The sequence below is a fragment of the Pleurodeles waltl genome, chromosome 3_1 (genome assembly GCF_031143425.1).
Source record: "Pleurodeles waltl isolate 20211129_DDA chromosome 3_1, aPleWal1.hap1.20221129, whole genome shotgun sequence".
Taxonomy (NCBI): domain Eukaryota; kingdom Metazoa; phylum Chordata; class Amphibia; order Caudata; family Salamandridae; genus Pleurodeles; species Pleurodeles waltl.
In genome coordinates, this window is record NC_090440.1 from 3189930 (window position 1) to 3205852 (window position 15923).

Here is a 15923-nt window from a genome sequence, read left to right on the forward strand (position 1 = left end):
CCCTCCTGAGGTGTCGGGTCTCCACCAGCCGAGTCGGGGTCGCCGGGTGCAGTGTTGCAAGTCTCACGCTTCTTGCGGGGAGCTTGCAGGGTTCGTTAAAGCTGCTGGAAACAAAGTTGCAGCTTTTCTTGGAGCAGGTCCGCTGTCCTCGGGAGTTTCTTGTCTTTTCGAAGCAGGGGCAGTCCTCAGAGGATGTCGAGGTCGCTGGTCCCTTCGGAAGGCGTCGCTGGAGCAGGATCTTTGGAAGGCAGGAGACAGGCCGGTGAGTTTCTGGAGCCAAGGCAGTTGTCGTCTTCTGGTCTTCCGCTGCAGGGGTTTTCAGCTGGGCAGTCCTTCTTCTTGTAGTTGCAGGAATCTAATTTTCTAGGGTTCAGGGTAGCCCTTAAATACTAAATTTAAGGGCGTGTTTAGGTCTGGGGGGTTAGTAGCCAATGGCTACTAGCCCTGAGGGTGGGTACACCCTCTTTGTGCCTCCTCCCAAGGGGAGGGGGTCACAATCCTAACCCTATTGGGGGAATCCTCCATCTGCAAGATGGAGGATTTCTAAAAGTTAGAGTCACCTCAGCTCAGGACACCTTAGGGGCTGTCCTGACTGGCCAGTGACTCCTCCTTGTTATTCTCATTATTTTCTCCGGCCTTGCCGCCAAAAGTGGGGCCTGGCCGGAGGGGGCGGGCAACTCCACTAGCTGGAGTGTCCTGCTGGGTTGGCACAAAGGAGGTGAGCCTTTGAGGCTCACCGCCAGGTGTGACAATTCCTGCCTGGGAGAGGTGTTAGCATCTCCACCCAGTGCAGGCTTTGTTACTGGCCTCAGAGTGACAAAGGCACTCTCCCCATGGGGCCAGCAACATGTCTCGGTTTGTGGCAGGCTGCTAAAACTAGTCAGCCTACACAGATAGTCGGTTAAGTTTCAGGGGGCACCTCTAAGGTGCCCTCTGGGGTGTATTTTACAATAAAATGTACACTGGCATCAGTGTGCATTTATTGTGCTGAGAAGTTTGATACCAAACTTCCCAGTTTTCAGTGTAGCCATTATGGTGCGGTGGAGTTCGTGTTTGACAGACTCCCAGACCATATACTCTTATGGCTACCCTGCACTTACAATGTCTAAGGTTTTGTTTAGACACTGTAGGGGTACCATGCTCATGCACTGGTACCCTCACCTATGGTATAGTGCACCCTGCCTTAGGGCTGTAAGGCCTGCTAGAGGGGTGTCTTACCTATACTGCATAGGCAGTGAGAGGCTGGCATGGCACCCTGAGGGGAGTGCCATGTCGACTTACTCGTTTTGTCCTCACTAGCACACACAAGCTGGTAAGCAGTGTGTCTGTGCTGAGTGAGAGGTCTCCAGGGTGGCATAAGACATGCTGCAGCCCTTAGAGACCTTCCTTGGCATCAGGGCCCTTGGTACTAGAAGTACCAGTTACAAGGGACTTATCTGGATGCCAGGGTCTGCCAATTGTGGATACAAAAGTACAGGTTAGGGAAAGAACACTGGTGCTGGGGCCTGGTTAGCAGGCCTCAGCACACTTTCAATTGTAAACATAGCATCAGCAAAGGCAAAAAGTCAGGGGGCAACCATGCCAAGGAGGCATTTCCTTACACTCCTGCACTGGAGTTCCGATCCTTCAGGTCCTGGGGGCTGCGGGTGCAGGGTCTTTTCCAGGCGTCGGGATTTTGGATTCAGACAGTCACGGTCAGGGGGAGCCTCGGGATTCCCTCTGCAGGCGTCGCTGTGGGGGCTCAGGGGGGACAACTTTGGTTACTCACAGTCTTGGAGTCGCCGGGGGGTCCTCCCTGTAGCGTTGTTTCTTCACCAGTCGAGTCTGGGTCGCCGGGTGCAGTGTTGCAAGTCTCACGCTTCTGGCGGGAATTGCAGGGGTCTTTAAAGTTGCTCCTCTGGAAACAAAGTTGCAGTCTTTGTTGAACAGGGCCGCTGTTCTTGGGAGTTTCTTGGTCCTTTTAGAGCAGGGCAGTCCTCGGAGGATTCAGAGGTCGCTGGTCCTGGAGAGAGCGTCGCTGGAGCAGTTTTCTGCCGAAGGGGGGAGACAGGCCGGTAGAGCTGGGGCCAAGGCAGTTGGTGTCTCCGTCTTCTCTGCAGGGTTTTTCTGCTCAGCAGTCCTCTTAAGTTGCAGGAATCTGAGTTCCTAGGTTCTGGGGAGCCTCTAAATACTGAATTTAGGGGTGTGTTTAGGTCTGGGAGGTCAGTAGCCAATGGCTACTGTCCTTGAGGGTGGGTACACCCTCTTTGTGCCTCCTCCCTGAGGGGAGGGGGGGCACATCCCTATTCCTATTGGGGGAATCCTCCATCTGCAAGATGGAGGATTTCTAAAAGTCAGTCACCTCAGCTCAGGACACCTTAGGGGCTGTCCTGACTGGCCAGTGACGACTCCTTGTCTTTCTCATTATCTCTCCTGGACTTGCCGCCAAAAGTGGGGGATGTGTCCAGGGGGCGGGCATCTCCACTAGCTGGAGTGCCCTGGGGCATTGTAACACGAAGCTTGAGCATTTGAAGGTCACCGCTAGGTGTTACAGTTCCTGCAGGGGGGAGGTGTGAAGCACCTCCACCCAGAGCAGGCTTTTGTTTCTGTCCTCAGAGAGCACAAAGGCCCTCACCACATGGGGTCAGAAACTCGCGTCTCAGCAGCAGGCTGGCACAGACCAGACAGTCCTGCACTGAAAAATTGGGTAAAATACAGGGTGCATCTCTAAGATGCCCTCTCCCCTGCAGGAACTGTAACACCTAGCAGTGAGCCTCAAAGGCTCAGGCTTCATGTTACAATGCCCCAGGGCACTCCAGCTAGTGGAGATGCCCGCCCCCTGGACACAGCCCCCACTTTTGGCAGCAAGTCCAGGAGATATAATGAGAAAAACAAGGAGGAGTCACTGGCCAGTCAGGACAGCCCCTAAGGTGTCCTGAGCTGAGGTGACTGACTTTTAGAAATCCTCTTCCAATTGAAAACCAGACGTGTGTTTGCACACTGCACCCGGCCGCCCCCGTGCTGCTGAGGGTGTACTTTCTGTGCTAACTTGTGTCTCCCCCGGTGCCCTACAAAACCCCCCTGGTCTGCCCTCCGAAGACGCGGGTACTTACCTGCTGGCAGACTGGAACCGGGGCACCCCCTTCTCCATTGAAGCCTATGTGTTTTGGGCACCACTTTGACCTCTGCACCTGACCGGCCCTGAGCTGCTGGAGTGGTAACTTTGGGGTTGCTCTGAACCCACAACGGTGGGCTACCTTGGACCCAAACTTGAACCCCGTAGGTGGTTTACTTACCTGCAAGAACTAACAATTACTTACCTCCCCTAGGAACTGTGAAAATTGCACTAAGTGTCTAGTTTTAAAATAGCTATATGCGTTTTATTTGAAAAGTATATATGCTATTGTGATTATTCAAAGTTCCTAAAGTACTTACCTGCAATACCTTTCATGCAAAGTATTACATGTATAATTTGAACCTGTGGTTCTTAAAAGAAACTAAGAAAAGATTTTTCTATACAAAAACCTATTTGCCTGGAATTGTCATTGAGTGTGTGTTCCTCATTTATTGCCTGTGTGTGTACAACAAATGCTTAACACTACCCTCTGATAAGCCTACTGCTCGACCACACTACCACAAAATACGGCATTAGTATTATCTCTTTTTGCCACTATCTTACCTCTAAGGGGAACCCTTGGACTCTGTGCATACTATTCCTTACTTTGAAATAGTGCATACAGAGCCAACTTCCTACAGGAAGGAAATAGTATTATAAACCAGAGCCAAAAGTAGTACACAGAAGTACACACTGAGCACTAAAGTAACCTCTGAATGGCCCAGGCACCCATGAAAATGCAGCACAACTCAAGTTCACACCACTGACCTAAACCAGTTCGGTTTTCTGGAGTTAAGACTTACGTGACCAGCTGCTGCTGCTTCCACTCTTCGATACGCTTCTGAGACATCACCTCCCGGTCCTCCTCACTGGAGCTAGAGTTCTCCTCTTCATCCAGCTCCCGCTGGATCGTCTGCCACTTTTGAACGAGGGAAGGCATCTTCGTTTTACTCTTCTTTATCTGAAAGACACCAGCAGTCAGAAAGATGCATGCCCTGGATTAAAGAACAGGAATCACCATCAAGGCACTGGGGTGGGAAGGGGTAGGAACCACCCTGGAGTTGGATATGGTAGAGCAGAAATCACTAAAAGGTTGTGTTTGAAGCACAGTGCTTGACGTTTAGAGGTAGGGTAGTCAGAAGCTCGTAGGCTTATAACTAGCGCAGAGAACATGCTATACATTTCTGGTTTTCAATGCAAACTAATTCTTAGGGTCAGATAATTTTATTCACCTGTAATGTAGTCACTTCATTACAAACAAAAAAAAGTTGCCTGTCCAGTCTAATTATTGCTACCCAACGTGTACACTATTTGAGCACATCTTGCTGCCTGACCCAGCTATAGAGTGTGTCAAGTGCTTAAGTAAATATTTGCCCATTAAGTTTGAATGCAACAGCATTTAGGCTCTCGGAACACGGAGTGTAGTCCGGTTACTGACTGCCACTTGAGGACACTAGTGTGTCAACTGCTCCAGAGCCACTAAGGGTATGCACCACCAGATCAGTGTGGACACAAAGAAATGTGTAGTGGAGTCTGCCCACTTTGGGGGGTGGAGTGGAACCAGTCACTCAGTGATGGAATTGGTGCAGCTAGCTAGGGTAGGTGAACTTAATTCCTGACATGTCTGAGCAGTTATCTAGCCCAAGCTATTCTACAGATTCTATACATGTTCCTGGCACACAAACTGGGGGATCGTGAGCACTTCCAGTCAACTGAAAATATTAACTATGAACAACTGGTTCTTGATACAGGCTCCTGCAGCTCTGGCCCCCTTCATCTAACTCAAGATACCCCCAAACCTCTCCCATACTCATGGCTCTGGACTAGCTGGACCTCTCCTTCCAACCCTCACCTCCACTAACTACCATCCCTCCCGTAGCCCTGCCGTGTTAGAAATGGAACATACTGAACTTGCCTTTGGCACTTTATACCTACTTCTGGGCTTTGGGACGAGGCTATGCTAGTTTGGACACAGATTTTTTTTCCCCATAGTTTTGCAAAGGATTTTGGTGGGAAATTCAGCCACCCGGCCCAAGCCTTTATGTTGCTCATTTTGCACTAACAACTTAGGGGAGACAAATTCTCACACCTAACCCACAAAACACCATTTCTGACTGCCTTTACTACCATCTGTCTGACAAGAGCCCATAAAGAAAGGCAAGAACACCAAGAGTTTCCTAATAGAAAAATTGGCCATAAAGAAATTGCACTGAGCAGTACCTACTATCAATGTGTTTTGGGTTGGATTTCAGTTGCTGTTTCTTTTACCTAAGTTTTTCTTTTGAAATGCCCACTTTACCTAACTCTTAAGACACATTCTCAGTAAAAGTTCTGACTGGATACAGATTGTGTTCTGACTTTCAAATCCACTATGCCCTTGATTGCTCAGTCAGTATCTACACGAGTAAGGAAAGGTTACTTAACTGTTAGTTTTCTCCATCAAGGATATTTTTAAGATTCATAAAGTTCTAATAATATCCAGCCACCAGGCTGGACACTGGAAACATCTTAATATTTCTGAATTGAGCATATTTCTGAAAATAATTACATTGCTACCCATCAAACATTTTCTAATGATAAATTTAAGAAAAAACAGGTATAAAAAAAATGCAGAAACCGGAAAAAAAAAAAAAAGAAAAAAAAGTTAGGACTCCTTCCTTAAATGGTCAGTTCAGCCACCTTCTCCTCAGACAGCCAAAAATATATTCCTGTTAAAAAAAATATATATATATATATATATATATATATATATATATATATATAGTACATCTGTTCGTGGCATTAGTCGCTGCAGATTCACATGCTGTGCACATCCCGCCATCTGGTGTTGGGCTCGGAGTGTTACAAGTTGTTTTTCTTCGAAGAAGTCTGAGTCACGAGACCGAGGGACTCCTCCCATTTCAACTCCATTGCGCATGGGCGTCGACTCCATCTTAGATTATTTTCCCCGCAGAGGGTGAGGTAGGAGTTGTGTATAGTAGTAATAGTGCCCATGCAATGGAGTGAATACGTATGTACATAATGAAGTTTAAAGTAATATATTTACAAATTTACAAATGTTCAAGATAAACTTCTAAACGGCTACAGGCTGCCGGGGAGGCGGGTGGGCGCATGTGAATCTGCAGCGACTAATGCCACGAACAGATGTACACTGGGTAAGTGACATTTTCCGTCCGATGGCATGTGTAGCTGCAGATACACATGCTGTGCATAGACTAGTAAGAAGTTATCTCCCCAAAAGTGGTGGTTCAGCCTGTAGGAGTTGAAGTTGTTTGAAACAATGTTCGTAGTACAGCTTGACCTACTGTGGCTTGTTGTGCAGTTAACACATCTACACAGTAGTGTTTGGTAAACGTATGAGGCGTAGACCATGTTGCTGCCTTACATATTTTGATCATTGGAATATTTCCTAGAAAGGCCATGGTAGCACCTTTCTTTCTAGTTGAGTGTGCCTTTGGTGTAATAGGCAGTTCTCTTTTTGCTTTAAGATAACAGGTTTGAATGCACTTAACTATCCATCTAGCAATGCCTTGTTTAGAAATTGGATTTCCTGTATGAGGTTTTTGGAAAGCAATAAATAATTGTTTTGTTTTTCGAATTAGTTTTGTTGTGTCAATGTAGTACATTAACGCTCTTTTGATGTCTAATGTATGTCGTGCTCTTTCAGCTACAGAATCTGGCTTTGGAAAGAACACTGGTAGTTCTACTGTTTGGTTCAAGTGGAACGGTGATATGACTTTTGGTAAGAATTTAGGATTTGTTCGTAAGACTACTTTATGCCTGTGTATCTGAATAAATGGTTCTTGTATGGTAAATGCTTGTATCTCACTTACTCTTCTTAGAGATGTGATAGCAATTAGGAATGCAACCTTCCATGTTAAGTATTGCATTTCACATGAGTGCATAGGTTCGAAGGGTGGACCCATGAGGCGAGTTAAGACAATGTTGAGGTTCCACGAAGGAACTGGTGGTGTTCTTGGTGGTATAATTCTCTTTAGACCTTCCATAAATGCTTTAATAACTGGTATCCTAAATAATGAAGTTGAGTGTGCAATTTGCGGATAAGCTGAAATTGCGGTCAGATGTATCTTAATGGATGAAAAAGCTAGCTTTGACTTTTGCAAATGTAGCAAGTAGCTTACAATGTCTTTAGCAGATGCGTGTAATGGCTGGATTTGATTATTGTGGCAATAATAAACAAATCTTTTCCACTTATTTGCATAGCAATGTCTAGTGGTTGGTTTCCTAGCTTGTTTTATGACCTCCATACATTCCTGTGTAAGGTCTAAGTGTCCGAATTCTAAGATTTCAGGAGCCAAATTGCTAGATTCAGCGATGCTGGATTTGGGTGTCTGATCTGTTTGTGTTGAGTTAACAGATCTGGTTTGTTTGGTAGTTTCACATGAGGCACTACTGAGAGGTCTAGTAGTGTTGTGTACCAAGGTTGTCTTGCCCAAGTTGGTGCTATTAGTATGAGTTTGAGTTTGTTTTGACTCAATTTGTTTACTAGATATGGAAGGAGAGGGGGACAAGCGTATGCAAATATCCCTGACCAGCTCATCCATAACGCATTGCCCTGAGACTGATCTTGTGGGTATCTGGATGCGAAGTGTTGGCATTTTGCGTTTTCTTTTGTTGCAAATAGGTCTATTTGTGGTGTTCCCCATCTTTGGAAGTAAGTGTTTAATATTTCGGGGTAAATCTCCCATTCGTGGATCTGTTGATGATCCCGAGAAAGATTATCTGCTAACTGATTCTGAATTCCTGGAATAAATTGTGCCATTAGGCGAGTGTGGTTGTGAATCACCCAATACCATATTTTCTGTGTTAGGAGACAACTGTGTTGAGTGTGTAACTCCTTGTTTGTTTAGGTAATACATTCTTGTCAAAACAGACAACATGACAACAATGTATTTGTGGGTTATCATGGGTTGAAATGCTTTCAGCGCTAGAAATGCCGCTAACAGTTCTAGGTGATTTATGTGTAACTCTTTTTGCTGTATGTCCCATTGTCCTTGGATGCTGTGTTGATTGAGGTGTGCTCCCCACCCTGTCATGGAAGCATCTGTTATCACGTATTGTGGCACTGGGTCTTGGAAAGGCCGCCCTTGGTTTAAGTTTATACTGTTCCACCATTGAAGCGAGGTGTATGTTTGGCGGTTTATCAACACTAGATCTAGAAGTTGACCCTGTGCCTGTGACCATTGTGATGCTAGGCACTGTTGTAAGGGCCGCATGTGCAATCTTGTGTTTGGGACAATGGCTATGCATGAGGACATCATGCCTAGGAGTTATCACCACCATCTTGACTTGTATCCTTTGTTTTGGATACATGGCCTGTATTACATTGTGAAATGCCTGTACCCTTTGTGGACTTGGAGTGGCAATCCCTTTTGTTGTGTTGATTGTCGCCCCTAAGTATTGCTGTGTTTGACACGGCTGAAGGTGTGACTGTGTAGTTGAGTGAGAAATCTAGTTTGTGGAGAGTTTCTATGACATACTTGGTGTGTTGTGAACACCGTTCTTGCGTGTTGGTTTTGATTAGCCAATCGTCTAGGTACGGGAACACATGTATTTGCTGCCTTCTGATATGCGCAGCTACTACTGCCAGGCATTTTGTAAAAACTCTTGGCGCAGTTATCCCGAATGGCAATACCTTGAATTGGTAATGTACCCCTTGGAATACAAACCTTAAGGATGTATCGGTATATGGAAGTATGCATCCTTTAGGTCTAGTGTTGTCATGTAGTCTTGTTGTTTGAGCAGTGGGATTACGTCCTGTAATCTCACCATGTGAAAGTGATCTGATTTGATGTAGATATTTAATGTTCTGAGATCCAATATAGGTCTTAGAGTTTTGTCCTTTTTGGGTATGAGAAAGTACAGCGAGTAAACTCCTGTTCCTCTCTGATGAATTGGTACCAGTTCTATTGCATCTTTTTGTAACAACGCTTGGACCTCCAGTTGTAGAAGATCCATGTGTTGTTTTGACATAGTGTGTTTTCGGTGGGACATTTGGAGGGAGTTTGTGAAATTCTTTGCATTAACCATGCTGGATAATTGCTAGGACCCAAGTGTCTGTTATTTCCTCCCATTGTTTGTAGAACTTGGTTAGTCTCCGCCCCCCCCCCCCCCCCCACAGGTGTTGTGTTGGGGATTTGTGACGTCGAAGTCACTGCTTGTTTTGTGAGTTTTGGGACTTTGGAACTTGCCTCTACTTTTTTGGAATTGTCCCCCTCTATATTGTCCCCGAAAACTTCCCCGCTGATATTAGCTCTGATAAGTGGGCCTTGTTTGTGAGGTTGTGGGTTCTGTGCTTTGTCCTCGAAATCCCCCTCGAAACTGTTTTACGAAATGTGCCTCTGCTCTGTGGGAAGTAGAGTGCGCCCATGGCTTTGGCCGTATCAGTGTCTTAAGTTTTTCGATAGCAGTGTCCACCTCCGGCCCAAACTGCTGCTGTCCGTTAAATGGCATATTAAGCACGGCTTGTTGCATTTCCGGCTTGAATCCTGATGTACGCAGCCATGCATGTCTCCGTATTGTCACTGCAGTGTTTACAGTTCTAGCAGCTGTGTCTGCCGCATCCATTGCTGACCGTATCGGATTGTTCGAGATACTCTGCCCTTCTTCCACCACTTGCTGTGCTCTCTTTTGGAACTCCTTGGGCAAAGGATCTATAGTGTTGCATTTCATCCCAATGAGCCCTATCATATCTGGCCAACAAAGCCTGTGAGTTGGCAATACGCCACTGGTTTGCTGCCTGTGCCTCCACTCTTTTCCCTGCCGCAAACTTACGACTTTGTCTGGAGGTGGTGCATCTCCTGAAGTGTGTGAGTTCGCTCTCTTGCGAGCTGCCCCAACTACCACTGAGTCCGGTGTGAACTGTTGTGTGATGTACACGGGGTCTGTTGGTGGCGGTCTATATTTTTTCTCCACCCTTGGAGTAATGGCCCTTCCTTTCACAGGCTCTTCAAACACTTGTTTGGAGTGTTTTAGCATACCAGGTAGCATGGGGAGGCTCTGGTACTGGCTGTGTGTGGACGACAGTGTATTAAATAGAAAGTAGTCTTCAATTGGTTCAGCATGCATGCTGACATTATGAAACGCAGCTGCCCTTGACACCACCTGTGCGTAGGCTGTACTATCCTCTGGTGGTGACGGTCTAGCTGGATAACAGTCAGGACTTATCGGACACTGGCGCGTCAAAGATCCCACGCGTCTTGATCATCCTGACTCATCCCTGTATGAGTTGGGGATTGCATCATTGGTGTAGTGGCTACCGGTGATGGTTGTGGAGAGCGTTGTGGAGATGGTGGCGGGGTTACTTATTTAGTTACCTTCGCCTGTGGGTGCTTGTCTTTCTCTTGGAAGGCAAGTTTTCGTTTCAGTCGAATCGGAGGGAGAGTACTGATCTTCCCTGTTTCTTTTTGGATGTGGAGCCTTCTTTGGGTTTAGTCTGGCTCCATTGTCTCCAGTTCCTGTCTAAATCTATGTGTTTGCATTTGTGAGGACAGGCCTTGTTCCTCTGTGTAGGAACTTGATTTCGGTTCAGAGGCCGGATGTTTCGGTATCGAAACCTTTACGGCTGCCTTTTTAGTTCCAACAACACTTTTTTGCTCTTCGGCGTACTGATTTCTCGGTGCCGACTTGGTTCTGTGCCGAGATTGCTCAGACCCGGTGTATCGGGGTCGAGTCCGCTCTGACCCGGTGTAAAGTGTGCTCTGTGCCGGTATCTCGACTGGAGCCAGATGACTTTGACACATATGTAAGGAAATGCCTCCTTGGCATGGTTGCCCCCTGACTTTTTGCCTTTGCTGATGCTATGTTTTGATTTGAAAGTGTGCTGAGGCCTGCTAACCAGGCCCCAGCACCAGTGTTCTTTCCCTAACCTACTTTTGTTTGCACAATTGGCACACCCTGGCATCCAGGTAAGTCCCTTGTAATTGGTACCCCTGGTTCCAAGGGCCCTGATGCCAGGGAAAGTCTAAGGGCTGCAGCATGTCTTATGCCACCCTAGGGACCCCTCACTCAGCACAGACACTGCTTGCCAGTTTGTGTGTGCTGGTGAGGACAAAACGAGTAAGTCGACATGGCACTCCCCTCAGGGTGCCATGCCAAGCTCACACTGCCTATGCAGTATAGATAAGTCACCCCTCTAGCAGGCCTTACAGCCCTAAGGCAGGGTGCACTATACCATAGGTGAGGGCACCAGTGCATGAGCACTGTGCCCCTACAGCGTCTAAGCAATACCTTAGACATTGTAAGTGCAGGGTAGCCATAAGAGTATATGGTCTGGGAGTCTGTCAAAAACGAACTCCACAGCACCATAATGGCTACACTGAAAACTGGGAAGTTTGGTATCAAACTTCTCAGCACAATAAATGCACACTGATGCCAGTGTACATTTTATTGTAACATACACCCCAGAGGGCACCTTCGAGGTGCCCCCTGAAACCTTAATCAACTACCTGTGTAGGCTGACTGGTTTTAGCAGCCTGCCACACTCGAGACATGTTGCTGGCCACATGGGGAGAGTGCCTTTGTCACTCTGTGGCTAGTAACAAAGCCTGTACTGGGTGGAGATGCTCATCACCTCCCCCTTTCAGGAACTGTAACACCTGGCGGTGAGGCTCAAAGGCTCACCCCCTTTGTTACAGCACCACAGGGCATTCCAGCTAGTGGAGTTGCCCGCCCCCTCCGGCCACGGCCCCACTTTTGGCAGCAAGGCCAGAGGAGATAATGAGAAAAACAAGGAGTCACCACTGGCCAGTCAGGACAGCCCCTAAGGCAACCTGAGCTGAAGTGACTGACTTTTAGGAATCTTGCAGATGGAGGATCCCCCCAATAGGGATAGGAATGTGACCACCCTCCGCTTGGGAGGAGGCACAAAGAGGGTGTAGCCACCCTCAGGGCTAGTAGCCATTGGCTACTGCCCTCCCAGACCTAAACACACCCCTAAATTCTGTATTTAGGGGCTCCCCTGAACCTAGGAACTCCGATTCCTGCAACCTAAGAATAAGAGGACTGCTGAGCTGAAAAACCCTGCAGAGAAGACGGAGACACCAACTGCTTTGGCCCCAGCTCTACCGGCCTGTCTCCCCCCTTCTGAAGAAACTGCTCCAGCGACGCTTTCCCCAGGACCAGCGACCTCTGAATCGTCAGAGGACTGCCTTGCTCTAGAAGGACCAAGAAACTCCAGAGAACAGCGGCCCTGTTCACCAAAGACTGCGACTTTGTTTCCAAAGAAGCAACTTCAAGACAACTGCGTTTCCCGCCAGAAGCGTGAGACTTGCAACTCTGCACCCAACGCCCCCGGCTCCACTTGTGGAGAACAAACACTTCAGGGAGGGCTCCCCGGCGACTACGAGACAGTGAGTAGCCAGAGTTGCCCCACCCCCGAGCCCCCCACAGCGACGCCTGCAGAAGGAATCCCGAGGCTCCCCCTGACCGCGACTGCCTGACTCCCAGATCCCGACGCCTGGAAAAGACTGCAGCCGCAGCCCCCGGGACCTGAAAGATCGGAACTCCAGTGCAGGAGTGACCCCCAGGAGGCCCTCTCCCTTGCCCAGGTGGTGGCCACCCCGAGGAGCCCCCCCCTCCCCCTATCGCTGAAGAGACCCCTTGGTCTCCCATTGATTCCAATTGAAAACCTGACGTGTGTTTGCACACTGCAACCGGCCGCCCCGTGCTGCTGAGGGTGTACTTTCTGGGCTAACTTGTGTCCCCCCCGGTGCCCTACAAAACCCCCCTGGTCTGCCCTCCGAAGACGCGGGTAATTACCTGCTGGCAGACTGGAACCAGTGCACCCCCTTCTCCATTGAAGCCTATGCGTTTTGGGCACCATTTTGAACTCTGCACCTGACCGGCCCGTAGCTGCTGGTGTGGTGACTTTGGAGTTGCTCTGAACCCCCAACGGTGGGCTACTTTGGACCCAAACTTGAACCCCGTAGGTGGTTTACTTACCTGCAAAAACTAAAACTCTTACTCCCTGTAAGGAAATGCCTCCTTGGCATGGTTACCCCCTGACTTTTTGCCTTTGCTGATGCTATGTTTTGAATTGAAAGTGTGCTGAGGCCTGCTAACCAGCACCAGTGTTCTTTCCCTAACCTGTACTTTTGTTTTCACAATTGGCTCACTCTGGCATCCAGGTAAGTCCCTTGTAACTGGTACCCCTGGTACCAAGGGCCCTGATGCCAGGGAAGGTCTCTAAGGGCTGCAGCATATCTTATGCCACCCTGGGGACCCCTCACTCCGCACAGACACTGCTTGCCAGCTTGTGTGTGCTGGTGAGGACAAAACGAGTAAGTCGATATGGCACTCCCCTCAGGGTGCCATGCCAACCTCACACTGCCTATGCAGTATAGATAAGTCACCCCTCTAGCAGGCCTTACAGCCCTAAGGCAGGGTGCACTATACCATAGGTGAGGGCACCAGTGCATGAGCACTGTGCCCCTACAGCGTCTAAGCAAAACCTTAGACATTGTAAGTGCAGGGTAGCCATAAGAGTATATAGTCTGGGAGTCTGTCAAACACGGACTCCACAGCACCATAATGGCTACACTGAAAACTGGGAAGTTTGGTGTAGGAAGTTGGCTCTGTATGTGCTATTTCAAAGTAAGGAATAGCATGCACAGAGTCCAAGGGTTCCCCTTAGAGGTAAAATAGTGGTAAAAATAGATAATACTAATGCTCTATTTTGTGGTAGTGTGGTCGAGCAGTAGGCTTATCCAAGGAGTAGTGTTAAGCATTTGTTGTACATACATATAGACAATAAATGAGGTACACACACTCAGAGACAAATCCAGCCAATAGGTTTTTATATAGAAAAATATCTTTTCTTAGTTTATTTTAAGAACCACAGGTTCAAATTCTACATGTAATATCTCATTCGAAAGGTATTGCAGGTAAGTACTTTAGGAACTTCAAATCATCAAAATTGCATGTATACTTTTCAAGTTATTCACAAATAGCTGTTTTAAAAGTGGACACTTAGTGCAATTTTCACAGTTCCTAGGGGAGGTAAGTATTTGTTAGGTTAACCAGGTAAGTAAGACACTTACAGGGCTTAGTTCTTGGCCCAAGGTAGCCCACCGTTGGGGGTTCAGAGCAACCCCAAAGTCACCACACCAGCAGCTCAGGGCCGGTCAGGTGCAGAGTTCAAAGTGGTGCCCAAAACGCATAGGCTAGAATGGAGAGAAGGGGGTGCCCCGGTTCCGGTCTGCTTGCAGGTAAGTACCCGCGTCTTCGGAGGGCAGACCAGGGGGGTTTTGTAGGGCACCGGGGGGGACACAAGTCCACACAGAAATTTCACCCTCAGCGGCGCGGGGGCGGCCGGGTGCAGTGTAGAAACAAGCGTCGGGTTCGCAATGTTAGTCTATGAGAGATCTCGGGATCTCTTCAGCGCTGCAGGCAGGCAAGGGGGGGGTTCCTCGGGGAAACCTCCACTTGGGCAAGGGAGAGGGACTCCTGGGGGTCACTTCTCCAGTGAAAGTCCGGTCCTTCAGGTCCTGGGGGCTGCGGGTGCAGGGTCTCTCCCAGGCGTCGGGACTTTAGGTTCAAAGAGTCACGGTCAGGGGAAGCCTCGGGATTCCCTCTGCAGGCGGCGCTGTGGGGGTTCAGGGGGGACAGGTTTTGGTACTCACAGTATCAGAGTAGTCCTGGGGTCCCTCCTGAGGTGTTGGATCGCCACCAGCCGAGTCGGGGTCGCCGGGTGCAGTATTGCAAGTCTCACGCTTCTTGCGGGGAGCTTGCAGGGTTCTTTAAAGCTGCTGGAAACAAAGTTGCAGCTTTTCTTGGAGCAGGTCCGCTGTCCTCGGGAGTTTCTTGTCTTTTCGAAGCAGGGGCAGTCCTCAGAGGATGTCGAGGTCGCTGGTCCCTTTGGAAGGCGTCGCTGGAGCAGGATCTTTGGAAGGCAGGAGACAGGCCGGTGAGTTTCTGGAGCCAAGGCAGTTGTCGTCTTCTGGTCTTCCGCTGCAGGGGTTTTCAGCTGGGCAGTCCTTCTTGTAGTTGCAGGAATCTAATTTTCTAGGGTTCAGGGTAGCCCTTAAATACTAAATTTAAGGGCGTGTTTAGGTCTGGGGGGTTAGTAGCCAATGGCTACTAGCCCTGAGGGTGGGTACACCCTCTTTGTGCCTCCTCCCAAGGGGAGGGGGTCACAATCCTAACCCTATTGGGGGAATCCTCCATCTGCAAGATGGAGGATTTCTAAAAGTTAGAGTCACTTCAGCTCAGGACACCTTAGGGGCTGTCCTGACTGGCCAGTGACTCCTCCTTGTTTTTCTCATTATTTTCTCCGGCCTTGCCGCCAAAAGTGGGGCCTGGCCGGAGGGGGCGGGCAACTCCACTAGCTGGAGTGTCCTGCTGGGCTGTGACAAAGGGGTGAGCCTTTGAGGCTCACCGCCAGGTGTCACAGCTCCTGCCTGGGGGAGGTGTTAGCATCTCCACCCAGTGCAGGCTTTGTTACTGGCCTCAGAGTGACAAAGGCACTCTCCCCATGGGGCCAGCAACATGTCTCTGGTGTGGCAGGCTGCTGGAACTAGTCAGCCTACACAGACAGTCGGTTAAGTTTCAGGGGGCACCTCTAAGGTGCCCTCTGTGGTGTATTTTACAATAAAATGTACACTGGCATCAGTGTGCATTTATTGTGCTGAGAAGTTTGATACCAAATTTCCCAGTTTTCAGTGTAGCCATTATGGTGCTGTGGAGTTCGTGTTTGACAGACTCCCAGACCATATACTCTTATGGCTACCCTGCACTTACAATGTCTAAGGTTTTGTTTAGACACTGTAGGGGTACCATGCTCATGCACTGGTACCCTCACCTATGGTAT

The 15923-nt window shown here is 48.6% G+C and overlaps 1 protein-coding gene across 1 annotated transcript in view; it reads right to left on the minus strand.

Annotated features, from left to right (window-relative positions):
* The window catches only part of FNBP4 (formin binding protein 4), a 316742-nt gene that overhangs the window by 41281 nt on the left and 259538 nt on the right, over positions 1–15923 (minus strand). Inside the window, exon 16 of the mRNA XM_069221602.1 lies at positions 3898–4055. Coding sequence (XP_069077703.1) covers positions 3898–4055 — 158 coding nt within the window. The remainder of the gene's footprint in view (positions 1–3897; positions 4056–15923) is intronic.